This window comes from Hippopotamus amphibius, chromosome 1 (assembly GCF_030028045.1).
Source record: "Hippopotamus amphibius kiboko isolate mHipAmp2 chromosome 1, mHipAmp2.hap2, whole genome shotgun sequence".
In the NCBI taxonomy this organism is placed as follows: Eukaryota; Metazoa; Chordata; class Mammalia; order Artiodactyla; family Hippopotamidae; genus Hippopotamus; species Hippopotamus amphibius.
In genome coordinates, this window is record NC_080186.1 from 128,622,775 (window position 1) to 128,650,294 (window position 27,520).

The 27,520-nt window shown below is 46.4% G+C and overlaps 2 protein-coding genes across 9 annotated transcripts in view; one reads left to right on the top strand and one right to left on the bottom strand.

The window, feature by feature from the left end:
• Positions 1-463: 463 nt before the first annotated feature.
• KIAA1191 (KIAA1191 ortholog) lies at positions 464-13,809 on the top strand. Of its 3 annotated transcripts, XM_057728644.1 has the most exons (9): positions 464-666; positions 1,708-1,820; positions 2,049-2,135; positions 4,515-4,693; positions 7,607-7,733; positions 9,844-9,968; positions 11,784-11,890; positions 12,084-12,226; positions 12,335-13,809. In XM_057728644.1, the coding sequence occupies exons 3-9, from the start codon at positions 2,108-2,110 to the stop codon at positions 12,541-12,543; spliced, it is 918 nt and encodes a 305-aa protein (XP_057584627.1). In that variant the 5' UTR covers positions 464-666; positions 1,708-1,820; positions 2,049-2,107; the 3' UTR covers positions 12,544-13,809. The 3 variants fall into 3 exon arrangements, with proteins under 3 accessions (XP_057584627.1, XP_057584647.1, XP_057584638.1); XM_057728664.1 differs by lacking the exon at positions 2,049-2,135; XM_057728655.1 differs by lacking the exons at positions 464-666; positions 1,708-1,820; positions 2,049-2,135 and adding an exon at positions 2,606-3,986.
• A 558-nt stretch (positions 13,810-14,367) lies between these two features.
• The window catches only part of SIMC1 (SUMO interacting motifs containing 1), a 90,701-nt gene continuing 77,548 nt past the window's right edge, over positions 14,368-27,520 (bottom strand). For 4 of the 6 annotated variants that reach the window (XM_057728678.1, XM_057728714.1, XM_057728723.1 and 1 more), the window contains 3 exons: positions 23,411-23,567; positions 23,184-23,268; positions 14,368-15,187 (listed from right to left, as the gene is read on the bottom strand). In XM_057728678.1, coding sequence (XP_057584661.1) covers positions 14,925-15,187; positions 23,184-23,268; positions 23,411-23,567 — 505 coding nt within the window. In that variant the 3' untranslated portion in view covers positions 14,368-14,924. Of the gene's footprint in view, positions 15,188-20,872; positions 20,973-23,183; positions 23,269-23,410; positions 23,568-23,594; positions 24,607-27,520 lie in introns of those variants that run through there. The other 2 variants (XM_057728685.1, XM_057728695.1) reach the window with 2 other exon arrangements.

Consider the following 27,520-nt stretch of genomic DNA (forward strand, 5'->3'; position numbering starts at 1 on the left):
TTTCCTTACTGTAAAAGGGAAACGATATTAGGACCACCTTACCTAGCTGAGGCGGGTGCTGTTTGCTCCCCCTTTTGGTTCTGCTGCTGGGATGAACCCTGCCTAACCCGGCTGTTCCTGGAAGAGGGTCCCTGCTTCCTTCACCTCTTCTTAGTCCACGTGACTTCGCATCTCCCTGAGCCTCAACTTTCCCTCCATGAAACGCGTTTGAGGGTGTCACTTTACTATGCCATCTCCATCTGCCCTCAGCCCGTCACAGACCCACGCACAGAATGCTAGTCAAGGGTGGCTTTTCCTCTGAGAGCTGGCCGGTTCCACACACCGAGCTGTGGCCCCGCCAACCCGCAGTGCAGTTAAGGCCCAGGGGCTTTCCCGGTCTTGGACTACAACTCCCAGCATGCCCGGAGACCCTCCCCGTCGCCCCCACCAAATCTCGCGTGAAATGACGCGGCCTCTGGGGGCTTTATCAGGAAGGCCGCTACCCCGCAGCCTGCGGTCCCTGCCTTTTTGGTGCCTGGGGTCTTCTGTGTCGCCACGGGCACAGCGCCGCTCACACCATGGCTTGGGTCCCAAATGCGCCACAGCCTCTCGAGAGACGTGGGTCCTCGGAGCCTCTCTAGTGCCGGAGCTCGGGCCGCAGGCAGCTCCGCGGCGGGGGAATAACAGGTAACCAGAAGAGCCGGGCCGAACCCTCCCTGGGGCTCGATCCTCCGGGGCTAAGGAGGGGCGTGCCCCCGGCCCCTCCTCCGAGGCCTGGGCCGGGCCCTCGTGGTGCTTGTCTCATCTCCCCTTACTCAGGCCCAGATCTCGGCCGGACCGCTCCGTGCCTCTCTCGCCCAGCCTCCTGGGGTCGCCCCGGGGGGTTTGTCGGTGATGATGCCCCCGCAGCCCCGGCACCGGGCCTCGCCTCTCCTTTACCAGGCTGACCTAGTCCTGGACCGTCTACTTCTCGCCTTCACCTCCCAAGCCCCCTCCTTGCCTTGCCCCGGGGAACTTTCGGCATGTGCCGGGCTTCCGCCCTAATCGCCTTCATCATTCTTAGCCTCGCTGGGTGGAAGAGGCGGGTGTCAGCCCAGGCCTTTCACATCCTGGTGGCTTTGTTTTGTATCTTGTAAGGGAGAAGTCAGAGCTATGCGGGGGAGACCGGAGGGGACGGGCACGGGAAGTGGAAGGGGAGGTGTCTGGGTCGGAATGCTCCCTGGACCTCGGGGGTGGCCGACTTTGGTTTCTGCGATGCTCTTTAATGAGAAACTAACGAGTTTGCCTTCTGAGCTCTATCAGGATAGAGGGGACAGAGCTTGAGTTTGAACTCCTCTGTAAAATGGGGGTGAAACTACCTGCCTTACAAATGAGCCACTTAATCTGTGACCTTCGACAAATCACTTCTGCTTTTTAGTTTCCTTCTCTTTAAATTGGGGATAAACAATGCCTGCTTTGCAAGGGTTACTGCAACGGTTAAACCACAAGTGTCGTATAAAACCCTTATGAATATCAGTCAGTACTAGCAGCAAGGAATGAATTTACCCACTGTGGTCCCTAGCTCCTTGCTGTGGGTCAGGTTAATTTGGACCCTGATTCCTAACTTAATTAAAATCGAAATGAGTGTAGTATCTCTTGGAAAGTTGTTACGGGAAATACATGAAAGTACAGGAGGGAGTCGGGCAGACTCTGAAGGCTGTGCCAATGCTGGTTGTTTGTCTTTCGCAGAACCTCTGGAATGGATGGACTCTTCCCGAGCAGCTTTGCTAATTTCCAGCAGCTGGACAATGTTCCTCATTAATATCTGTCTGTCAGCATAATCGTCACATCATTTCACTCTGGTAAGGTGACCTGTTCACTGTGTCTTTGTCATATCACGGGTGTTAAGATCCGTGACAGGTGCAGTGAGACCTTTGACTTTATTTTCTTCCCCCTTGGCTGTTTGTTACCCATTGGCTCTTCTGTGTGTGTTTCAGTGTTGTAAAACTCTGTGTGCCTGTCAGAAGAACAGCATGGGAGCTATTCTTCAGTGTTCACTGTAAGAAAATGCCCTTTGTTATTTTTATTAGGTGGCAGGGACTCAGCTCCGAATTCTGTATAGAAAAAGCACCTGGATCCCAGTCTTTCAATGGCTTCGAGACAACCAGAAGTGCCTGGTAAACTTAATTCTTTTTGGTAAAGTTATGTTTTGCCCTTAACAGTTTAAGCTAGACAGAAACCACTTTTTCTGAACCATATATTAATAGTTACTCTCTGCTACCAGGATAGTATTTAGACTTGATAGATTGGCATCATTTAAATGTTATCTTATTACCAACCCAGCCAGGGTGTGAACCCAAAAATTTAACTTGAAAGAGAACAGTCGTTTCACTTAAGAGTTTGACAAATTTGTTACTTTCTTATGTATCAAATAAAAATTCAGAATAAGTTGCGTAGCTCTTGTACCAGAATGATTAAACTCACCCCCTTTCTCTGTGAGGAGGAGATAGGAGGGCGGAAGGAATGAAAGTTTGGGCAAAAAGGCACCAGCCTGATTTCAAGGCAAATTGAACTCAGTCCTGAGCAATGCTCACTGCAACATTTAGTGAGTCCTGGTCTGTAGGGTGAGAATTTCTGGGTTAGTGAAGTCATTGATCCTTCCTTGGACTGTTTTAGTGGGAAGGGCTAGTGATTTTTAAAATCCGAATCACTCAGTTTTTGATTCTCAGTAAAGTGTAGATGACAGTGCCTGTCTCTCAGGATTGCCGTGAAGATCAAACAGAAAATACATGAAAATGTGAGTTAAAAGTTAACGATGAAAATGTGCATTTACCGCCCAGATAATTTTTTGGTCTCTGTAGGAATTTATCTCCTAGTAAATATTAGCTGACTTTATTATTATTTTTAGGAAGGTTGTTGGGATGACTCTTGGGATGAGTCTTTAAGATGTTTCTGAAATTGCTCCCAAATTAAGTGGAGTCATAGGCGTCTCCCTGGTGTCTCCCAGTGTGGATCCGTCTCTAGTCTCTGACCTCATCACCTTGTGTTTTAGTTTGTCTTTCATTGTCCTTGTGATGACTGTAAGCATCTTGGCCGCAGGGCTGCACGCATGAAGTTACTGCTTGTAGTGGTGAGCGTGGAGCGCTGCCGGGGGTGGGGCGAGAGCCTGCGGAGGTCTGTGTTCCAGCCCCACCTCACACTTGCTAGCGGGGTGTTGCTTAAGATTAATGCCTCAGTTTCCTGAGCTGGAAAAGGGGAAGAATATCTGCTAAATGAGGATTAGGAAACATGAGGTATGTAAGTGCCTGGTAAGGAAGGGTTCTTGGCAATTATTATTTGCGTGTGTGTCTGTTTTAATGGAAATAATTCACATACCATACAATTCAGCCATTTAAAGTGAACAGTGTAGTGATTTTTAATATATTCATGAGGTTGTGCCAACCAGCCCTCCCCCCAGCTCCTGGCAACTACTAATCCTCTTTCTCTGGATTTGTTGGTAATTGTTGTTAATCATACTCATGATGGTAACTGCTTGGCCCCCTTGTTGTTCGCATGGAATGCCTTTGCTGGTTTTATTGCCGCACAGGTCGATGTCTTGGAGAGTGTGTGTGTAATTATAGCAACAGGAAAATGTCACACTGAAGGCAGGATCTGGACATTAGTTCTGCTCTAAGGGAGCAAACAAAGTGAACTTTGCCCCCTGGCCTGGCAGCGCTGACTGTGCCCTGGAGGCGGGGCGCCTGCGTCCCGGTGGGGCGTGCTGCCGCTCCGCTCCGGTGGGCAGGAATGGCAGGAGCAGCCAGCAGTGCTTTGTGAGAACGGTTGTCGGTAGTTTTTGTGTTGGCAATTGGCTCTGCCGTTCATGTCATATAGAACATTTGAAACTGTTCTAGATGCCGCTGGACGGCATATTGTTTTACGTATTTCTCGTCATGGTGTCTTGTTTTCTTAGGGGAGGGAGGAAAGACAGGATTTGCCACCTCTGGGCCTTCACTTCCTCATCTATAAAATGGGAACAGGACTTCATGGTTTGTATTTATTTATTCTTTTTCTGGCCATGAGGCTCGCAGGATCTTAGTTCCCTGACCAGGGATTGAATCCCCGCCCTCCGTAGGGAAGGCGCGCGGTCCCACCCACTATATCGCCAGGGCATTCCCAAGACTTCATAGCCTCAGTTTTGCCTGAGTTGAGAGTCTTGGGATTGCCACAGGGGCGGCTTCTGTGGCCTAAAGAATGCAAGCTTTGAAATCAGATTGGTTTGGGTTTTGATTCCTTACTGCACTTTGAAGTTATGTGACCTTGCGCAGGTAAATTGAACTCTGGTTTCCTAATCCATAGAAATGGAGGAGGGCTGCTGTGTGGGTTAAGTGGAGAATCCAGAGTGTTGGGCAGACAGGAAGGAGTTTGTACTGTTCCCTTACCTTGACTGGATCAGCTCTTCCAGAATAAGTTCTTGCTCTGTCCCAGAATAAGTGTTTGAGAGCTTTCCGGCCTACAGATTGATTTAAAGTTTGTTCAGCTGCTGAACCCATCCTGACAGGTGTCTCTGTTCTTAGCTCTTGAGCCTAGTGGGCCTCTAGGCAAGATGTCCCTGCCCATCGGGATGTACCGCCGGGCATTCAGCTATGATGATGCCCTTGAGGACCCTACACCCATGACTCCTCCTCCATCGGACATGGGCAGCATCCCTTGGAAGCCAGTGATTCCAGAGCGCAAGTATCAGGACCTCGCCAAGGTATCTGACCCTGCTGACTGCCGCTGGCAGGCCCAACCCCTTCGTTCTCCTTCCTCTGCTCCAGAAGCCATCAGCGGCTCCTGGTGCCCGTAGAATTGGGCAGCCACCAATCCCTATATATGTTATGTCTTCTGTGGAGTTGGTGGGCCTTTTTTCCTTTTTCATGCAAAACTAGAATGGCGGTGTCTTCTACCTGAAACACCCCCCATCCCCTCTCCTCCCCATCCCCAGAACCTGACCCCCCCATTTCCACAGGATTAAATTCCAGCTCCTTAGTCTTAGTCTGGCCCTGCATGATCCAGTCTGTCTGCGCTCCCTCCCCTCCAAATCCCTGCCGTGGTCCAGCCGTGCAAGTTACCTGTGATTTCTTGGACTTCACAGAGTGTTTGTTGCCTCTAAGTCCTTGCTTCTTGCTGCTCCGATTGCCTGGAATTCTCACAGTCCCCATCCTGTCCTCCTACTTCATCTGCCTGACAAACGGCATCCTTTAAGTCTCAGTGCAACCGTCTCTTCTGTGATTTTCCTCCGTCCTCCCAATAAGATCATCACCCCTGCTTTTGAGGTCTCCAGTATCACAATCCCTGTGTTACTTTGTCACCCTCCGTTAGCTTCCTGGGGGCAGGGCCATGGGTGATTTGCACTCCATCTGCAGTATCTCGCAGAGGACTTGGCGTAAAGTAGATTGCAAAAAGATGCTCATCGAGTGATTTAAAATTGGCCCTTTCCTGAGCATTGCTGTGCTTTTCCTCATGCTGTTCCTCCTGCCTCAGATGCCCTTCCCCACTGCCGTCCTCTGTGAGAGCTGCCTCCTTTGTAAGGCCCTCCTGACACACGTGCATATGCACACACACGTCTTGTTACACGTTGATCTGCTCCCGCAGCGCTTTTGTGCAGTTGGGAGTCATGGGGTCTTACATGCTTGTTGCAGGTGTGTTACTGAAGCCCCTGTCTCTCTGATTTTCCAACCACCAAGAATGCCAGAAAGGTGGTCCTGTTGCCTGAATAAGCTCAGCTCGCCCAATACAGATGAATGCTTTTAACCTGCAGCTACAGTTTCGCTACACGTGGAGCCATGTGCCAGTTCAGGTCCGACCTCAGTGTGTGCCCCCTAACGGTCTGTGCACCCTCAGTGAGCTTGGGGTTCACCCCTGAGCCACAGTGTCTCATTGTGAGAGATGAAAACACGTTATGTCATGGAGGTGCTGTGGGGATTAAATAAAAGAGGACTGGAAGGCTTGGCCCATATTAGGTGTGGAGCTGATGTTGTTTCACCTGGCTCCTCCCAGCGTACCTTCACTAGGTAGGGCTGTATTTGATCCTTCCTTTCTAATGAGTGTTGTGTCCCTTGCTGCCGCGCGGCACCTTCCCCCCACCAAGCTCTTAGAACAGGGTGCTCCGTGCTGTGAAACAGTCCCCTGCAGCTCTGGGGAAAATTCCCTGTATCAGTTATCTGCTGGAATCAGACCCAGTCAGTTGTCGAGGTGGAAACGTGTTGTGTAAAAGGTACTGGCAGTACCAGAAAAGGACCCCGGCAGCCAGCCTGTGGTGCCAAAGCAGCAGACTCAAGGGACTGGAGCAGAAAATAAGCAAGGCTCCTGATAGCGCTTGGAAGGGCAGCCCGCCACCCTTTTCCTTTATGAAGGCTGCCACTTGCTTCCAGTTTTCGGCTGCCCGCCAGCTGGAACAGCTGACAGTTTGGAACAACGGGTCTCTCTAAGGAGAGCTCAGCCTGACGCATTACATGCATTCTCCGTTTGTCCTCACCAGCCACGCCCTAGTCATCCGTACCCCACCCGTCAGTCAGCCGTCTTCCAAGTGAGGAAGCAGACGGTCAAGTTTTAGTCGAGGAAGGTCACAGCCGAGACGTTTAAATCCTGTTTTAAAACAGGGATACAACATTTCAGTACTTCCTTCTGCTGCCCTCCTTTCTGACCATCTTTCTTCTCAGTTCCTTTGGAGAAGCAGAGAACAGAGAGTAAACCCAGCTCTCTGCTTCCGGTTAGCCCTGAGCGCGGTGTCAGGTGTTTAGATTCAGGAAGGCAGCGCGCTCCAGCTTTCTCACATTAAAGATGAGGCGCTACATAGACGTCTCGGTTTGTTTCAGAACACCATTTTTTTTTTTCTTCAGATCTTTATTGGAGTATAATTGCTTTCTACTGTTGTGCCAGTTTCTGCTGTACAACAAAGTGAACCTGCTGTATTTATACATGTAGCCCCATATCCCCTCCCTCTTGAGCCTCCCCCCCACCCTCCCTATCCCAGCCCTCTAGGTCATCACCAGGCATCGAGCTGATCTCCCTGTGCTATGCAGCAGCTTCCCACCAGCTGTTTGACATGTGTGTATATATGTCAGTTCCTCTCTCACTGTCCCAGTGCCCACCCCCTCCCCTCACCGTGTCCTCACGTCGACCATGCAGCAGCAGCAGCATCACGTGGTAATTTGTTAGAAACAAAATTCTTGAGCCCTACCCCAGACCTCCTGAATCAGCGCTGGGCGGGGGTCCAGCAGTCTGTTTAACAAACCCTGCAGGCTTGGCAAAGTCTGAGAACCCCTTAGCGAATGCAGTGATTAATTAAGCAAAAGAGCAAGTGTGGTGCTTGGTACACGGTCAGTGCTTAGTGCTAGGTGTTTCTTCTGTATCCTTAGAGGCATAGTAATATAGTGTATTGGACAGACATAGTCTGGGAAGATAACAGAGCTCAGAGCTTCAAGTTCTGGCTCTCCCACTTTCATAAATACAGGCTATTCGTATAATGTCACATCTGTTGTCACTATGGATAATACATGATCAGGTGGGGACGACCGCCCCCCCTTCACATGTTTCCTCATGTATCTGATTACTCCCAAAGGAGAGGGTTGAGGCGTGTGACTCCCTTGTCCAGCTCAAGTGCCTCCTCACCCCTCTTGAACAGGTGGAGGAAGGAGAGGCCAGTGTCTCCTCCCGTGCCCCACCCCCACCATCGGCCACTGACAGTGCGGACAAGGTCCCCGTGGTGAAGGCGAAAGCTACCCACGTCATCATGAGTTCTCTGATCACAAGTAAGCACCCTGCGCCCTCGGGATAGAGTGAAGTGGGGACCGGGGAGAGTTTAGGCTTCCTACGACGAGCTGCGGGGCTTCTGCAGGCACGTCTGCCTCGGGCTGGGAGCCGGCAGAGGTCAGTCTGGTGCCGAGTCGTCACCAGGGCTGAAGCTGCGTTTAGGTGGAAGGTTTGCCCAGTGTTAAGCATCTCCATTGATTTAGGTGCGCTCGCGCTGCTTTGTTGCTACAGCCTTATTTTCCCTTGTCCATCAGCATGGCCTTGAGCAAGTTATTTAACTATTGGAGGCTGTTTCCCCCTCCACGAGGTGCGGAATCTGGCCGGCAGGTGGACGGGAGGATTAGAGGGCACCCGTGCTCCGTGGCCGGGAGCTGCCCCTGTGACCTCAGGCTCTGCAGGAGAAGGAGACTCCCTGCAGCATCTCCCGCCTGCCCTGCACTTGCTTTTTTAGATTAAATGGCTCAGAGTTCCTCCTCTTCCTGGGCCCTGAGGCAAGTTTGCTGCCTCAGTTGTCCTTAGTCTTAAGTATGTTTGATTTGTGGTCCTGATAAGACTGGAAACAGGAAAGCTTGAACTTAAAAAAAAAATCTTATAACAAGTTAACTAATTGTTGGTTCTGGAGGGCCCTTCTGGTTGCTGTGGGGAGTTAATTACTGGATTCACAGCTCTGCTTGTCAACAGCAGCCTCTGCCAGGGGCAAGGCACATAGAGGTTCTCCTTAGTTGGCTCAGTTTTGAAGTCGGAAGCGCTGGTTGATCTGCTCTGGGAGAGCATCAGTTAGTCCTGGGCCATTACTGAAGAACTCACCCAGGAACCAAAAGTTCGAACTCTTACTTGGACTTTTTCTTTATTCACACATAAATGCACCGTTTGACTCAGCAACTACTGCTTGTATTTTGCAAGCTTGAGAACGTGTCCTGGCAGTGTTAGGAAGCTTAGTCATTGTTCTTTTAGCGCAGTATAACTTCTTCACTGCAAATATAGTTTACCAACAGTATAGGACATTATGGTGTATATTACTAGCACTCAGATACTTATTTGACTTAGTCATTTCCACATAATGTGTATTTGTATATAATTGCAGATATAATGGACAAACCATTCTATCAATTTTTTTCCAATTAATACTGTAATGACCTTTTGATGTTGCTATAGTCTTAAGTTAAAAAAAAAGATGTATTTAAAACCGTGGTTATTAGTGTACTGTATGCATTAAATCCTTTCCTGCTTTTAAAATTTTCAGGTGATTACCTGGCAAGACTGGAAAACATCTTTATACATTTAGTGTGTGTGTGGTTTTTTTTTCCTTTGCTTCTATTTCTGATGGAAATAAACTAGTCCCTTGGAAGGGGAATACTAGGTCATAAAGGACATCTGGTGTCTGGACTTTTGGTCCACAGCTGCTACATTCTTGTACATGGGGGGTGTATTACATAGTGTGTGTACAGATGAAGCAAAAATTCCACTGTCATTCATCCCAAGGTGTAACTGACATTGATGACAAGATAATCTGGTCAGGCTGCCCTGACAGTGAGCGGAGTCTGCCTGCTGTGCCAGGCACTGTGGTGGGCAGTTTCACACACAGGAAACAGTGGGTCAGTAGACCTTGGCTCGTTCGAGGCACGTTCTCTCTGGTTTGGATCTGATGGCTACCTTGGTGCCATCAGTCCCAAATGTGGCCCGTTTCTCTTTGGCGAAGCTCTTAAAGAGGCTGGTGAGTAGTCTCTCTGAGGAAGCTTTATATTTGGAAAACTTGTACTGTTTCTGAATGTCAGCTGCCTTCTCCATGTTGCATTTCTAAATACAAAGAAAATGTTCCAGGGTACCAACGAGAGGAGGATTAGAAGTGTTTCCCTGGAGGTTATCCAGTTGTCCCTTTACTAGTAACCTGCTCTTTAGCTTGGTGTGAGGGAAGGCTTCCTTCTGCTTAGAGAGGCTTTGTGTGAGGTTCAGAATTGCTGCTACGATGCCCGTCTGGGAGAACCCTCCTCCTTGGATGGCTAGTGTGTGCTCTTGCTCCCAGGGAGAACAGTGGATGTCTGTGTTGATCGCCCCCAGTTTGTAATGGGAGAGGGGGATGGGCATGACTGTCATCTCCTCTGTTCCCAGAACAGACCCAGGAGAGCATTCAGCGTTTTGAGCAACAGGCAGGGCTGAGAGATGCTGGCTACACACCCCACAAGGGCCTCACCACCGAGGAGACCAAGTACCTTCGAGTGGCAGAAGCACTCCACGTAAGCTTGTTTCTTAGGAACTTTAAAAAAACAAAACCCTCATCATTCATGGCTGGAGGTGTGGCTGTGGTTTTGAAGTTACCAGCTCAGCTAGTTGGGGTTGTGGTGAGTGGTGGAAAGAGACCCGAGCGAGGGGTGTAGAGCTGGTTTCGTGCCCTCGTGGTGGCACTTTCTAGCGGGAAGCTCCAGGGCTCTTAGCCTCATAGTTTCTGCTCACCCGTCTGTAAAGCTTACTGTCCCGCTTACTGCTGGTTCGGAGGGTCAGGCGAGATTCTGAGCTTACACAGGTGATGTGTGTGAGCACGTTGTGAACAGCAAAGCCAGCGTGGGTCCCTGTGTACCAGTGATGGACTGAGGGTGAGAAAGGAGAGTCAGGCAGCCACAGAGGTAACGCTGGCTGGAAAGCAATGTTATGCTCTATATTTAATTTTTAGAAAATGAAAATAAGTGTAGAACTAGGATGTTTTTGCTCTTTCATTTTTAAAATTGGAATGAGTGAAGAATTTTCAGTAAGGTTAATAATGATGAAATAATTGTATGAATAAAATAGTTTCAAATGATTTTCTTTCAGGGAATATCACTTTATACTTCACAGTGCTTTTAACATTTATCAAGCACTCACACTCACTTCAACTTCTTATAAATCCTCTGATGTATTATCCATGTTTTAGAAATGAAGAAACTGCGGTCCAGGGTTATGTATTTAACCGGTCACAGAACCTGAACTCACGTCTCCTGATACCCTATTTCCTGTTGGTTTCCCCCCATATCCCAGAGTTGTCTGAGCAGTTGGCCCCTGAAGGGGCTCACAAGGAGGATGACCACATACGATACACGGAAGGAGAAGCAGTGTGGAGCCCGCGCCCCGCGGGCAGGGACATGAGACACCGTGGACAGCTGCATTTTGTAATGAGCAGTCCAGATGACTTTTGCACACTAAACTTAAAACCACTGCCGTAGGGGGTCAGGGTTGGCTTGGTGTCCAGCTTAAGCCCTCAGACAAGACAGATGCTTCCGGAGAGGGGCACTGTCAGCCTTTGACACTGAGAACTTTCCAGGGTGGGTGTCAGTCTGAATTCCACTTGTACAGCTCACCTCATGTAATGGTGGAACTGAATCTGGCCCATCTTCTGCATCTTGGTCATAGGAGTAGAACATGAGGATGGCTGAAATGCCAGCGCACATAACTTGATATGTTGAGCGTTGAGAACATTCAGACACAGTCATTTGTTTGAAGTGTAGCCTGGGCTGAGCGTTGGCGTACTAGACATGGAGCACAGAGATTGCATGGAAGCCTTGATCTAGGAGCAGTGAGAGGTCGGCTTGTCTCCCCTGCTAGACTGCTGGTCCGTGTATTAGATGTGTGTTTACAATGCTGAGGGCACCCAGAGGGACTGGGCGTGGGAGGGAAAGGCTGCGCAGAGGGAGCGTGCAGCTGGAGGGGTTGGCGCTGAGGCTGGGGATGGCAGAGGTGCGTGTGATAGGAGAGGCAGAGAGGGGAGTTCAGGAAGGCCCGCTGCTGGGGTTCTGGCTCCTCCACTTACTGGCTGGTGAAAATCAAAAGCTCTGGTGTGGAATTAGTACAGAGATGTTTGAGATACACTGTAGAATGAATACATTTTTTTTTTAAGAGATGGAATTCTATCTAGTATGGCAGAATCAAAGGAGTATCTGTCTTATAATCCAAAATTATTCCTCCTATTAATGTTTCCTTTTGCCTGAAGTTAGTGCGAACCAGGTTGTTTATACCCAAACTTAGCTGTTTTGTATTTGCTCTGATTTTTAAGAAGTCTCTCTTCTTACCTATCTGAGCAGAAACTAAAGCTCCAGAGTGGAGAGATAACAAGAGAGGAGAAGCAGCCGGCCTCCACCCAGTCCACCCCAAGCAGCAGCCCCCACTCTTCCCCTAAGCAGAAGCCCAGGTGAGCCCTTCCTGTGACCCACCCCCAGCAGCCATGGGCTAAAGGAAAGCTCGTGCCGCTTGCAGCACTGGGAGGTCCGCCTGTGGCTTCCGAGCCAGCAGGGGGAGCTGACAGTTCCTAGTCTTGGCGTGAGACACTTCTAGAGGTGGAGGAAGAGGATGTGTTCCCGTGTGTTTTATTCTTTCTCTTCCAGAGGCTGGTTCACTTCTGGTTCTTCCACAGCTTTACCTGGCCCCAATCTTAGCACCATGGATTCTGGAAGCGGGGATAAAGACAGAAGCTCGGCAGATAAATGGAGCCTCTTTGGACCAAGATCTCTCCAGAAGTCTGATTCAGGTAAGGCAGCCCCTTCACAGAACAAAGCAGTGTGGTGGGCATTTGACCACGTATGTTGGTAGCTGCCTATTAATTTTGAAATCGTTTGCTCTGTGGTTTACTCTGTAGGAGGTTTTGCCGTCCAGGCCTACAAAGGAGCGCAGAAGCCTTCTCCAATGGAACTGATTCGCGCGCAGGCCACCCGAATGGCCGAGGATCCGGCAACATTCAAGCCGCCCAAGATGGACATCCCAGTGATGGAAGGGAAGAAACAGCCGCCGCGGGCCCACAGCCTCAAACCCCGGGACCTGAATGTCCTCACACCCACCGGCTTCTAGAGCTCTGGCTATTCCAGGGACTCTGGGTACAGGGTGTCTTGAGCCCAGCCCCCCTTTACCTTGGCTCTGACATAGGAAAAGTTTTGTCTTTTTTTAAAAATCTCTCACACTGAGGCTAGAGCTGGAGACATAATTGGTTTTTGAGAAACATTCGTGCAAAGCTTGTGCTTGTGTGGAAGAAGCCCTTTTGTGTTTTCATTTAAAGCTAGACTGAACCTCGGCAGTGGCGTATGGGGACCTCATTACCTACTCTTGTATCATTCACCCCAGCCAGGAACTCTGATCATTGCTCACTAGGTAACTAATGTTTGTGTTGTTCCAGACCCAAGGCTCCTTGATTCCTTTACCACTGTCCGTGTGCACACGGGCAGATCACGCGTGGAGGCGTTCACGGACTAGGTTAGACGACTTTGGCCCTCTTGGCTGTGCTGGCACTCTGTGCTCCAGCCTTGTCGGTTAGGGGGACCCAAGGTCTGTCTGAGATCTGGGTACAGTTAAGAGCCAGCCATGGCAGGGATCCCCCTTGGTTTTGTGCTGAAACTGGAGTCTCCTTGCTTTCCGGTAGGCCTCATGGACCACTTTGTCCTGCAGCCAGTTCTTACTGTAGTACCTCTTGGGCCAGTGCTGCTGGAGGGATGCTTCTCTTTGGTGTGACACAGAAGAAACACTAGTCTTACATATCCTTTGTTGCACTTTAAAGTGAGATTAATTTAACTCCCATTTGGTTGAAAACTTCCTAAGGGAGAAAATTTAGTGTACTGGTCTGGTATAGATAAAACAGGTGTTAAACTTTTTTAATGAAGGTGGCGGCAGCAGTTCGAGTATAGTCTTGAGGTTCACATGAAACTAGTGTCACCCTATTTTGATTTTCTTGTTCAGGACAGGGCCTGAAAAATTTTTTCCTGGGAGGTGGAAGAATTAAAAAATTTTCTGTATGCAATCATTTCCCCCCCAAATGAGCCTCATACCTTTATAAACATGTACCTCACTGAGGAAAGGAACTAGGGAAACAACCTTCTCATTTCTCCTCACTGTGTACTTGTTCAATCATTGTCTTGAACACTGTCTCAAATTCCTGCTGTCTCTTGCTTTGGACAGTATGGTGTCTACACAAGGAGCTGAGCTGACCTTCCCACAGAGACGTCCTGGAGTCTAAAAGGATCAGGACAATTAATTTATTTGTGTCTTCTGTTGTGCTTGTATCTCTTACTTGTTTTGACAATAAAAATCCTTACTACTTTCTCAAATGTGGATGGCAGTTTTTTTTTTTTTGTTAAGAGTAGTTATTCCAGGACTTCCCTGGTGGCGCAGTGGTTAAGAATCCACCTGCCAGGGCTTCCTAGGTGGTGCAGTGGTTAAGAATCCGCCTGCCAATGCAGAGGTCACGGGTTCGATCCCAGCTCCAGGAAGATCCCACATGCCGCGGAGCAACTAAGCCCGTGTGCCAAAAAAAAAAAAAAAAAAGAATCCACCTGCTAGTGCAGAGGACATGGGTTCAAGCCCTGGTCCAGGAAGAAGCCACATGCCGTGGAGCTACTAAGCCCGTGCACCACAACTACTGAGCCCGAGTGCCCACAGCCTGTGCTTGGCAACAAGAGAAGCCACTGCAATGAGAAGCCTGCACCTCAACAAAGAGTAGCCCCCACTCGCCACAACTAGAGAAAAGCCCGCGTAGAGCAATGAAGACCCAATGCAGCCAAAAATAAGCAAAAAAATAAATTTATAAAAATAAAAAATAAAAAAAGAGTAGTTATTCCATTCTGTCTACCTGCAGTCATGAAACCTAAGCAAGATAAACTTGGTATTTTGAAAAACCATTGCCATTTTATTGTATCCTTTTAACATCAAATTTTTTGTAACATACTCAATCCTTTTGTTTTTAGCCCTCTTCATTACATTAGATCTTGATAGACTGGCCACAAAGTCAAATTCATAGGCAACATCACAGGTCCAATATAGGATGTTTGTTTTCCATTAGGGAGAAACGAATATGTCTTTCTCTTTCGAAACAGGTTGTTGGTACCTTGAGTGACATAACATTGATGTCTAGAATTTGTTCAGCACACGGATTCTTTTTTCACATCTTGAATGGAAATGTTAAACATATAGTGCATATAGTATTACCTGTTTCAAAAAAAAGTATAGATAAATAATTTATTAAAAAATATATACACCTTATATGTTTAAGCCAGATCTGAGAACAGGCTAGGATTATAAAAAAAAAGATATTTACTAAAGAGTTAGAAAGTTATAGCCTACAGATAAATAAGATTGGTTTGGTCCTATAAGATTTTCAACTACTTTTTATACTTTTAGAACTTCCCAAGTAGTCTGAGATGGAGTTCAGGAGGTATTCTTGGTGTGCAGTGCTTAGAAGGGCCTCAGGGGCTGCTCCAGGCCTGTGCAGAGGCCTCTGCGTCGGGGTTCAAGTCCGCAGCATAGAAAAGCAGGAGCTTCAACAAGTGCACCTTGTCTTGGAGCTGTGGGACGAGCGGCTCCCCCAGCATCTGGACCAGGCGGCTGCGGAAGGCCTCAATCTGCTTCTCCACGTCCACCACTGTGATGTCGTCTCCTTGCTGGGGCTTGGGCTTGATCCTTTTGATTATTAAGTCTTTTCGATCGATCACTGAACTCCGTAAGTGCTCTGCAAAAGAGAAAAAGTCAGGGCAACTCTTCTGAACTGCGCTTTATTCCTTTATGACTTGGGAAGATGAAGTCCAATTTTGGCAGGTAGGGTCTAGGTAAAGACTTGTTGACGAATTACTAGGATGCAAGTCAAAGGCCATGTGAGTACCTGTGGTAACTCCACTCCCCAAAGGTCCTTTGTTCTTGGTTCTCTCTGGACCTCAAGTTTTACGTATTAAAAAAATATATATTTCAGGATTTCCCTGGTAGCACAGTAAAGAATCCGCCTGCCAATGCAGGGGACAAGGGTTCGATCCTTGGTCTGGGAAGATCCCACATGCCACGGAGCAACTAAGCCCATGCACCACAACTATGGAGCCTGAGCTCTAGAGCCCATGAGCCACGACTACTGAGCCAGTGTGCCACAATTACTGAAGCCCATGTGCCTAGAGCCTGTGCTCCACAATAAGAGAAGCCACCGCCCTGAGAAGCCCGCGCACCGCAATGAAGAGTAGCCCCTGCTTGCTGCAACTAGAAAAAGCCTGCGCACAAGCAACAAAGACCCAATGCAGCCAAAAATAAGAATACATAAATTTATGAAAAAATATATTTCGTTTTAGTTTTTTCCCTTTGTTGATTTAGACAATGAACCTAAATTAAATAATGAAACTATATTTCAAATTGATATAATCACTTGGAAGACTATTCATGTGGATACTGAACATCGTCAGCGAGAATTATTCTAAGTCTGAAAAGAATTGCATAGAAATATTAAACGTTACTTGGTAAGTTTGTTGTGATGTTGGTTTATCGTAGTAATTCTATGTAAAGGAAACCACTTTGCATGCACTGCAGGACAGACCAAATGAATAAACATGTTCACACTGTTTAGAACCAGGCAAGGTTCCTCCTGTGGGAGAAAAGAGATTCCGCTACAGAACAGGAGGTGAGCAAGGATTCCGTGGGAGTGGACACTGAGGTTATCAGTAGGAACTTGTCTTTTAAAAAATTATATAATTTACTAGCTCTTGTCAGAAAGGGCCTAGAAGCAATAACAACTGATGGCTGTCCCAGTAGCAGTCAGCTTCCTTAGCACCAGATCTTGGTTTCTAAATACTATTCCCTACTCCCCACTAAAAGAAACCAGAAATTTTTTGGAGAAATGGGTGATTTTAGGATCGTGGCAGGAAAATTACAAGGTGAACCTGGAACATTTTTTATAAGAAAGGGTGCTTAAAAACTGACAGGGGGGCTGCCCAGGTGGTCCAGTGGGTAAGACTCTGTGCTCCCAATGCAGGGGGCATGGGTTCTATCCCTGGTCGGGGAAGATCCCACATGCTGCGTAGAGCGGCCAAAAAATACAAGACAAAAACAAAAAACCCTGAACCAAAAAAACTGACAGGGACATGTCAAAAGGTCACGGAAACCAGCTTGAAGAGGGTTCCTGTTGGCCACATTTTGAACAATGTGATCATAAATAATGACAAAAATGGGATTATAACACATTGAATTTTAAAAAGTCCCAAATCCACAGTAAATAAAAATAAACGCTGGTTGAAGGGCAAAGTCCTTTTACCAGAAAGCCAGTTAAGAAGCGTAGAAGGAATATGTAACTGGAAAGTGACCAGTTTTCAATATACTAAATCGATTCAGGTAACAGCCATCAGTGAATGTTAAAACCGTTGAGTGAAAGGCTGAAGAGGATATTGAGCCTCAAAGCTTCACCCTCTGGATTACTTACTAACAACAAAGAGAACAATGGAGAAATCTCACAGACACTCCCTTAACCAAGTGGTCCAGCCTCACGTCAACACGACCAGACTGACGGTACTGCCTCTTGACATCATGCACTGGGAAGAGGTGTACATCTTTGTCTCCTCCGTGTTCTTGCTGAACACGAGAGAATAATTAGATGACCCCAGTTGTGGTGCATTCTACAAAATAACTGGCCTGGACTCTTCAAAAATGTCCATATTACGAGAGACAAGTAAGGCTGGGAGCTGTGTTTGATGACGAGAGACCAAAGAGCATAACAACTGAGTATGATGTGTGATGTCTGACTGAATCCTGGCCCAAAGCAAAACCGAACACCTATGCAGGATGTTACTGGCACATATTAGATAATATTCTATCAAGGATAAAATGAATGGGTAATGAACAGTGATATGTAGAAGAAGATTCGTATTCTTAATTGAAGTAGTCAAGCATGAAGGATTATGACGGTGCAACTTACTCTTAACTGGTTCAGCAAAAAAAAAAAAAAAAAAAAAGAAAAAGTAAAAAAGTATATAGATGGATCATCAGACAAACCAAACCAAATGTGGCAAAATGTTAACAGCTTACGAATCAAGGTGAAGGGTACATGCGTGTATGTCGTACTACTCTTTAAACTTTTCTGTAGGTCCGAAAATAAAATACTGGGGAAAAGTACAAAGTCTAAAGGTATCCCATCCCCAATCCATAGCTCAGTCCCAACAGCGTTCTGGAAGTGGGTGGAAGTGAGGCAAAGGAGCACAAGGTCACATACAAGGCAAATGAAGTAAGAAGAGCCCTGCAGACCTTCTGACTCCTGGCTGCGCCAGAGGCTGTGGCAGCATCATTTTCTCCATCTCGTTTATAAAATGGCAGTAACGGCACCTTCATTAACAGGGTTATTAGAAGGACTGAACTACAGTGTCCAGAAATTTGGGAAACACAGAATAAGCTGAAAAAAAAGTACAATAAATACACTGCAGAGTGTCCAAAAAGTCTGGAAACATGAGGCAAAGCTGCCTTGAGTTGTCATTACAGAGCCCTTTCACATCCAATCGACAAACATTTACAGTGAGCGCCTACTCTGTCTCTGGACCTGGGCTGGACTCTGGAGATACAGTGGGATCAGAGACTTGGGCCCAGCCCTCATGGACTGACATTCCAGCTGCAGGAAGCCTGACACTGAGCAGCCCAACAAAAACAATTCTAGTTTTGGTGAATGCGACCAAATAAATGAGGTGCTGTGATGAAACAGGAACATCGGGGAAACGAGGGAAGCAGCTCACTCTAGTGAGGGCCTCTTAGCTGAGTCCCAAAGGGTGAGAAGGAGGTAAGCACGCCAAGGTCTAGGGGAGAAGCAGTCCAGGTAGAGTGCGCAAGTGCAAACGCGTGATGCAGGAAAAGCTTGTTTCCACAACTGGAGGTAAGAGCAGGACTAGAGGAGGCTGGCAGGTGGGCGGGGCCACAGAACAATGTGGAGTTTGGCTTCTGGAAGCCAAGAGAAATTGCTCTATTTCACTCTGCTATTGGGGGAGTACGGGCACAGGGGACAAAAGCCTTTTAGAATTTGATTTTCTTAAATAAAGCATGTGCTACTCTGAAAAAATATAAAAATGACTTTGAAAAGATAGAAAGAATTGGCTGAACAGAGTGGGATAGGGAAGACTCGGGTTGGGAGCAGGAAGAATTTGGAATTTATTAATACAGGCAATTCAAAGAAGCAAAGGTTGGCAGTGCCCACCTAACCACCGTCCAAGGGGAAGGAGACTTGGCCAGTGGACTTGAACCATTCTGGTCCAAGGCCTTGGATTTTACGCTTCAGTAGGGATGAGAGTTCTTACATCGCTGGTTCCTGTGATGATTGTATGAGGTGATTTATGTACAGGATTTATTTGGCACAAGGCCTGACTCAAGATATTTCGGCTGGAAGTATTATTATTAGGGTCCTGGGTCAACACTAGGGTCGGCTATTACTGCTTCATCATCTCTGTCGTCACCGCAGAGGTCCCCACTTTGACAGTCACGCTGAGCTCTGCATCTCCTCTGCAGACCCTCCATGTACCTCCATGTCAGTCCCGGCAGAACCCTGGGTGTCATCCTTCAGCCTCGGTCACCCATTCCCTGTCACACGCATCTTCAAAGTGCTTCCGGCCCATCACTGCCTTCCCCACGGCACCAGCTACACCCTCGTCACCATTATCCCTCCCCCACCTCTCCAGTCCTCGGCCAAACCATTTGTCCCACGTCAGGCAGGGTGACCTTACTTAAAACCACTTTGACGGGTTCCCTTCACTCGGGATTCCAGGTGAAATTCCTTAGCACGAACTCCCTAACAGGAGGACCCTTCCCGCCCACTCATGTCTAGCACCATGGTCTCGTTTCGTGCTATTCTCCTCTTGCTTACTCCATCTTAGTCCTACTAGCTTGTTCTATGTTCCTTGGACTCATTAAGCAGCTTCTTGCGTCAAGGCCCTTGGATATGCTGTTTCTTCTTTCTGGGAAACTTTGCCCTCCCTATTCGCCTGGCTAACACCAGTACTTCGTATCTCAGCCCAAGGATCACTTCTTCAGGGAGGCATTCCCGAGTTCTTCCATAAACAGTTTAAGTCCTATTTTGTGCACTCGTACTTTGCTTCACAGCAAGTATTTTCATTGCGGTTACATGTTACTTGTGTGATGGTTTATTCAGGGTCAATCTCTTCACTAGACAGTTCAGCTCTAGGAGGGCAGGGGCCACGTTGGTCTTACTCACTGAAGTTTCCCCAACGAGCTGGGCACAGAGGAAGCGTTCAGTAAGCACTTGCTGCCTGGATGAATCTGTGACCTGAACTGATCCTGCCTGAGCCTGCTCTCCTCCCCTCTGTGCACAGGGCTGCCTGCAGGGCGGCTGTGTGTGAGGCTCTCCTAGGAACGAATAGGTGTCTGACTTCTGAGCTGCCCTAAGTGGTCCAGCAGAGCAGAATTCAGGAAAAGCATGCATTTTGTTCATTTAAATACTATACGTTCAAATTCCTAGAATTCACAGTTTTAAAATATGAAGTTCTAATTATTCGCAAGCATCAGGAAAACTCATGGCATGTGGCAATTCATAATTTTGCTGAGGCTCAGACCTGAGTTGCATGGCTGTGAAACTGGGATGTGGGAGACTGGTTCTCTCAGCCAGAGAACGTGAGCTCAAGCAACAGCCTAGCATCCACCTCTCAGTGGGGCTGCTCTGCCCTCTATGGAAAGGTTTACAAAATGTGGGGGTTCAGATATACTTCTCCCCAAGGTCAAGGGTCTATATAAAAGTAACTTAACCATATATAGCGATTACATGGTTAAATTAGTTTTAGAAATTCCTTAGAATCTCACCTTCTAATCTCACCCGGTGATTTCATAGACAATTAATTCCTTCCAGTGTGCTGTTACTGTACACAGACTTTGGCAACAGACCCAAGTTTGAATCCTGGCTCTTCATTTACTCTCCTCTCAGCCTTTGTTTTCCCATCTGTGAAAGGGGGATGGTACTCACCTTCGCAAGGTTACTGGGTTAGATAAGCCAGTGCATGTGACTTTACCTATGCTGCCTTCCTCTCTTAGTCCATGCTAAGAGGTTCCCATAAACAAAGGGCAAGCTTGGGCCCCCCATCCTCCTCCCTTCCTCCCCGCCTGTGGAGCTGGACAACTCCAGCCGACCTCAAAATGCACTCAACAATGTCCTCAGTCCACTTGAAGAGGGCAGAGATGACTAAGGAGCCCTCACAGTAAAATGCCTACTGACAAGGACACTGACCGTTTCAGGGAACTATTCAGCAGTGTTCTTTATAGCAAACTGCTTTCAAGCTACTGGTTCTAAATATTTTTTTATCCTTCTTAACTCCTGGTCTCCAAAGAAGCTGGAAAGGATGCTAAGGACAAAAGAGCACTGGAACACATCCCATTTATTCTTGGTCAATAGACACCGGTCTGAGGCCTTCCTCTCCTTTATTCAAGGCGGAAGAATATTCTGAAATAAAAGTAGATCCCATATCCATCTTAAGTCACTATTGCCAATTACCCAGGTGTATTTCCTAGGAAGCAAAATAGAAACAAACAAGAAGTGTTAAAGGTGACTTTTAAGCAAAACCAAGCTGTTTTAATATTAAACTTTCTGCTAGATCTCCAAAAGGAACAATTACATAAACATCAATGAGGCTGAGGATGCATGGAATTTGCCTTCGGGGCTTTGTTCTGAGAAGGACACGTACCTTTCTCTGAGCGTGCTAAAAAATGCGTAAAGCACACAACTACATGTCGTGGCCTTGACAATGCTCTCTCTTATGTTTTAGTTACAAGCGCCGGAAACAGAGAAGACGCCCTGTAGCCTACGCCTGGCCCGGCAACAGGCAGCCTGAGAGCCAGTTAACACTGAGCACTCTCTGCTTTTATCTCACGCCCATCAGCAGTGGGTCTTGGCAAGTTATGTGTTACCATCCCCTTTCTATAGAAGGAAGAAACTGAGCTCTAGAGACATAAAGTTAGCTGCCCAACGCAGACTAGGTGGTGGTGCTGGCATTTAAACCCAGACCTTCTGTCTTAAATCCAGTGCTTTTTTTTTTAACGTTTCTGTAACAGCTTCTTCAATTCCAGGCCCAAGAGGGTGTAAGGACTGTCTTATCTTCCCAAGTGCCATTACTGAGCTAAAATCAACCTCAATATGATCATGGCATGTAAAGTGTGTGTGTGTGTGTGTGTGTGTGTGTGTGTGTGTGTGTCTGTGTGTGTGTGTATGCACTTTCCCCCTTTACTGATACAGAATAAGTTGGACATTGTGTCCCTCAGTACTTCAGAATGGGGACTTCTTAGGTGGTGCAGTGGTTAAGATGGTGCAGTGGTTAAGAATCTGCCTGCCAATACAGGGGACACAGGTTCAATCCCTGCTCCAGGAAGATCCCACGTGCCGCGGAGCAACTAAGCTCCTGTGTCACAACTATTGAGCCTGAGCTCTAGAGCCCACGAGCCACAACTATTGAGGCCTTGTGCCACAACTAATGAAGCCCATGTGCCTAGAGCCCGTGCTCCGCAACAAGAGAAGCCACGACAATGAGGAGCCCGCGCACCACAACGAGGAGTAGCCCCCACTCACCGCAACTAGAGAAAGCCCGTGCACAGCAACGAAGACCCAATGCAGCCAATAAATAAATAAATAAATACTTTGGAATGGATTTCCTAAGACCAAGGATATTTACTTTCATAAGCCAGGATAATTATAAAAAAATAGGAAATTTAACATTAATACAATACTATTACATAATCTACTTAAAATTTATCAATTGTCCCAATAATGTACTTTATAGCTTCTTTTTTGCCTGGTTCAGGACCCCATTCGGGATGATGTTTTGCATTTAACAAAATGTGCTTTAGTTAGTTTTTAACCTGGAACAGTTCTTCAGTCTTTCTGTTTTTAAGACACTGGGACTTTTGAAAGTACAGGCCAGTTACTTTGTAAAAGGCCCCTCAGTCTGGGTTTGTCTGATGCTTCCTTCTGATTAGATTCGGGTCATGAATTTTTGGCAAGAACCCTGCATGAGTGATGAGGTGCCCTTCTCAGGGTATCACATGAAGAGGAATGTCAGTTTTCTCCCCTGAAAACTTACTATCTTTCCTTATGTAATTACTAATTACATTAGTTTTCCCAGAGGCCTCATTAATCCTTGGCTAATCAAATCATTCTTATTTAAAGCGGATATTCCATCATCATTCTTGTCAATATTTGCCCCCTGAGTATTAGTTAGTCTAACTCTCCCAGATCCTTTTGGATCAGTAATTGGAGCAGAGACACTTTCACAGACCTAAGAGTGTCCTACATCTTTTGCAAGATGTACATTTTTACCTTGCCACTGATTTGCTCTGTATTTGCATCATATTGACGGATGTTTACAACATCCGAGTCAGTGGGCAATCAGCTCAACAGAGGCGCTGTGGTGATGGGCCAGGGAAAGATGCCAGGGCTGAATCAGGTCATTACTGAATCCTTCTCATGTTAAGATGACGTCCGTGTACCTACACAACCTAGTAACTGTGAGGACCACTGTAGTATCTGTCATGACAGAAATACTATGTGAATTCTTCTGTTTCACAGCAGTGATTCCAGCTATATCCTTCCTTGTTCCTTACAGTTACATTAAAGAACACTGATTTACTAAAGCTAACAAATCAGAGTCCCTTATGTAACTTGAATGCATAATAATGTGCGCTCTGAGACTCCCACACCATCTGGTTTGTGACCAAATGCTCCTTACCTCTTAAAACATGTTGGTAACTGGATAACAGAAACTGCAGATGCTCAACCAGCTCATCCCATGTCTGCCACTGGGTTTTGTCCGACTGCAGAGAGAGAAAAAGCAGTTGGTAATAAATGCCTTCCTCAGTTAAAGGTTTTGTATAGTTTTCAAGTGACTTTTACATAATGCTCAAGGGTTAAGGAAAAGGTGCTCTAGGCCTGGAACTGAAGTAGGGAAAAACGTACCTGACACTTGAGCAGTGATGTGGAATTGTTCAGAAAATAGAGGGCCTGGGCCAGAGACAAGGGCAGGCGGGTGGGCGTCTCACAGCTGTGGAGGAATATGATTTCCAGTACTTTGCAGCGCAGAAGGTGGCTTTCCATGGTAGTAAAGAACATTTCTCTGCGTGGAAAAGAGATAGAGTTCACCAACACAACTATTATTTCAAGGAACATATACTACAATTCTCCCTGAACGCTCTAACCTTTGCCCTAAACCAGAGAAGGCTAAGAAGGAATACAACGAAGGCCTACAAAATCACAAAGCTTGTGATTAGGACATGGCAGAAATGGATTTGCTTATGAATAACAACTGTCAGAAGGAGGGAAAGTCTTTGATATTTGAAAAAGACTAGATTAGGACACATTAAGAAGAATTACATCATACTGTAACCAAGAGAATTAGTCATGAGATTAAATATTTCTGAATGGCCATAATGTGCCAGGTACTGTTGGGCAGAAAAGAGGAATATTATTAAGAGAAGTAAAGGAGGGTATTGCTCTTGAAAGGCTGATAGTTGAACAGGGCCAAGAAGTATATAACAGGAACCTACATAAAGCACCGGGCAAGTGTACACGTATGCGAGGTGCGTGGTGCTCTAGACACACACAGAGAAGAGAGCACATGTGGTCAGGGGGCTGGAAACAGCCTTCTTATGGGGGAGGTGGCACTGGGGACAGCAGCCTAGGAGGACTAAAGAGGCCCAAGGCAGGAGGCACTTCGATGCGGGGATAAACGTGGGCAAAAACAAAGACGTGAAAAATACACAGCAACCTTCTTACATGTCAGGCCTAGGACTTAGGAGTCCCAGAGGGACTCTGGCCCTTGACTTTGTCACTGCAGTGCAGGACCTGGCCAGCGAGAGTGGGCTGGAGCACATTCAGAGGCTTCTGAGCAGGGGAGCTGTAAAGTGGGGGCTGTACTTCAGGACAGTGGATCAAACTCATTGTTCTAAAAGCGATGTCAGCTTCCAAAAAAAAAAAAAGTTATGAATCTCAGATGCACAGGGTGAATCCCAGACTGCTTGAAGCCTTTTGCCTGAAGGTCTGTTCGTGGTGGCAGTTCTGCAGAGCAGACAGCTTCGGAGGCTCCTCAGCAGATCAGGAATCAGCAGCAGCAGAGCGAGCTCCAGATCTCGGTTCTTTCTTCTACAGTTGCCCCTCTGCAGTTTTGCAACATTGGAAAAATAGGGGGCTCTTTGTGCTACTGCCACTTATAAAATGATAAATAAGAAAGTATCTCTTCATTTTTATTTTCTATTTTTCCCTTTGCCTTTGCTGTTCCACCAGGCATGTGTATTATTTGTGTAAAAGCAAAGTTAAAACAGCAGAATAAATACTTTAAAACGTTTGCTTTTTCCCATTCAAAAGTTTAAAAAAGTCTACAATATTTGTGAAAATCCATTTTATCTCTTTAATGTGTCTTTTTGTTTGTTTAGTACCATTCTATACCTTCTCTGAGAAATTTTCCTCTTTAGTGCAAAGGACTCCAAATTATTACATTTATAAGCTATTCCCCAAATTCTTTTAAAGTCTAATTTCTACTCTGCATTTGGCATATTACTTTCACAAGACAGTTCTCCTATTCAATAACTTTATTTCAAACTATATTTTCTCTTCCAATCTTTATTCCAGGGCCTGCCTTTGTCCTGGGTTTATAATCCAAGATGGCAAACCCAGAAGTACACAAAGGACGAGAAAGTCATTTTAATGTGTTATGGACACAGTAGGAAGTGGAGGTACAGTATAGCAATTCAAATTCAAATTTTAAAAACAAGACACACAGGAAGGCTAACATCCAGATTCAGCCTTAACAAGTATAGCTGGTACTAGATCTACCCTCCAGCTATCAACAATGATAAACCTGGACAAAATGAATGAAATAACTATTTTCAGGCATTGGACAAGCTACTACTAATGACTATTATTCTTGAGAGAAAGGGAACAAAGGTGGTGAACCCCACATTTACTCCAGATTTCTTGCTGGGGGCACTTTTGAACTAAGGCAGAGGAAAGCGTGGGTCCCAAACAGAAAGCAGTGGGCATGTTGGGCAGAGCAAACAGAGACTGGAGTTCAGGAGAGCGGAGGTGGCCGAACTTGTGTCAGAGGAGAGGGAGCTCAAGGAATATGCGGAAGGGCCCCCTGGCACACGGACAGGGAGAAGATCCACAAGCCGGCGGGGAGAACAGCTAGTGAGGGGCTGTGAGCTGAGTGGGGATTCGGGAGAGCACCCAGGGCTGCGAGACACGGGGTATCAATGGGCTAGAGGAGAGATCTCATTGAACATGTTGGCCATTCAGGTGCAAGCCCAGAAGGGCTAAGCTACAAGACTACTCTTTTAAGAAGGGCTTCTTTAGAACACCCTTACAAATCCTAGAAACAAGCCTTAAAAGCAGAAAACTAATCTGCCAGAAACCACTATCTGCCAGAATGAAACTCAATACTCTTTAAAGGAAGTCAGCAAATTTCAGACTCTCAACAACGCAGCATTCATAATGGTCAGCACACAATAAAAAATTATTAGACAAGAGAAAAAGCAGGAAAATGTGATCTATAACCAGGAGCAAAATGTCCATAGAAACAGACTAAGAGATGGTACAGATGTTGGAATTAGTAGACAAGGACTTTAGAACTGCTATTAGAAATATGTTCAAGATTAACCAACCAACCAACCAACCAACCAATCTATCAAGATATATATAATGAGTGACTAGATGGGGACTCTTAGCAACAGATACTATAAGAATGAACCAGAGGACTTCCCAGGTGGAGCAGTGGCTAAGAATCCACCTGCCAATGCAGGGGACACGGGTTCGATCCCTGCCCCTGGAAGATATCACATGCCGCGGAGCAACTAAGCCCGTGAGCCACAACTATTGAGCCCATGTGCTGCAACTACTGAAGCCCACGTGCCTAGAGCCTGTGCTCTGCGACAAGAGAGGCCACTGCAATGAGAAGCCTGCACACCACAATGAAGAGTAGCCCCCACTCGCCGCAACTAGAGAAAGCCCGTGTGCAGCAACGAAGACCCAACACAGCCAATAAATAAATAAATTTATTAAAAAAAAAAAAAAAAAAAAAGAATGAACCAGAGACTTCGCTGGTGGAGCAGTGGTTAAGAATCTGCCTGCCAATGCAGGGGACATGGGTTCAATCCCTGGTCCAGGAAGATCCCACATGCCATAGAGCAACTAAGCCCATGTGTCACAACTACTCAGCCTGTGCTCTAGAGCCTAGAGCCACAACTATTGAGCCTGCATGCCACAACTACTGAAGCCCGCACACCTAGAGCCTGTGCTCTGCAACAAGAGAAGCCACCGCAGTGAGGAAACCATGCACCGCAATGAAGAGTAGCCCTCACTTGCCACAACTGGAGAAAGCCCATGTGCAGCAATGAAGACCCAATGCAGCCAATAAATAAACTGATTTAAAAAAAAAAAGGAACCAAATGGAAACTCTAGAGCTGAAAAATACAATATGAAATAATAAAAAAAAATCACTGTATAGGCTTAAGAACAAATTGGGCCCCACAAAAGAAAAGATCAGGGAGCATGAAGACTATCCAAAGTGAAATAGAGAAAAAAAGAGACAAGTCAAAATAAAATAAAATAACAAGAGTAGAAAACACCAGAGCCCCAGTGTTCTGTGGAACAGTGTCACATAGTCTAACATATGTGTACTTGAATTCCCGGATGATGAAAGTCTGGAGCAAAATACATAAAAAATAATGGCCAAGATATTTCAAAATTTGATCAAAAATATCAACTCACAGATTTAAGAATCTCAACAAACCCCAAGCAGGATAAACATAAAGGAGACCACACCTAGTTGTCATAATCAAATTGCTGAAAACAAAAAAAAGCAGTCAGAGAAAAAAGACACATGGCATATAAGGGAAAAAGAGTAAGAAATTGTAATGACTTCTCATCAGCAAGACAGAAGAAAATGGAGCATCTTTAAATAAATAAAAAATACCTATCAATCTAAACAAAAGAGAGAATTCATTACAGGTAGGCCTGCACTACAAAAAATATTGATCCAAATTGAACTTGAATCTTCACGAAAGAAGAACACCA

What these genes read in the sequence shown, in the direction of transcription:
- KIAA1191 (XM_057728644.1), top strand. Translation starts at nt 2,108, where the DNA reads ATGGCTTCGAGACAACCAGAAGTGCCTG. An exon ending in GAGACAACCAGAAGTGCCTG is followed by an intron (nt 2,136 to 4,514) that starts GTAAACTTAATT and finishes CTCTGTTCTTAG; the next exon opens with CTCTTGAGCCTAGTGGGCCT. An exon ending in GAGTGGCAGAAGCACTCCAC is followed by an intron (nt 9,969 to 11,783) that starts GTAAGCTTGTTT and finishes CTATCTGAGCAG; the next exon opens with AAACTAAAGCTCCAGAGTGG.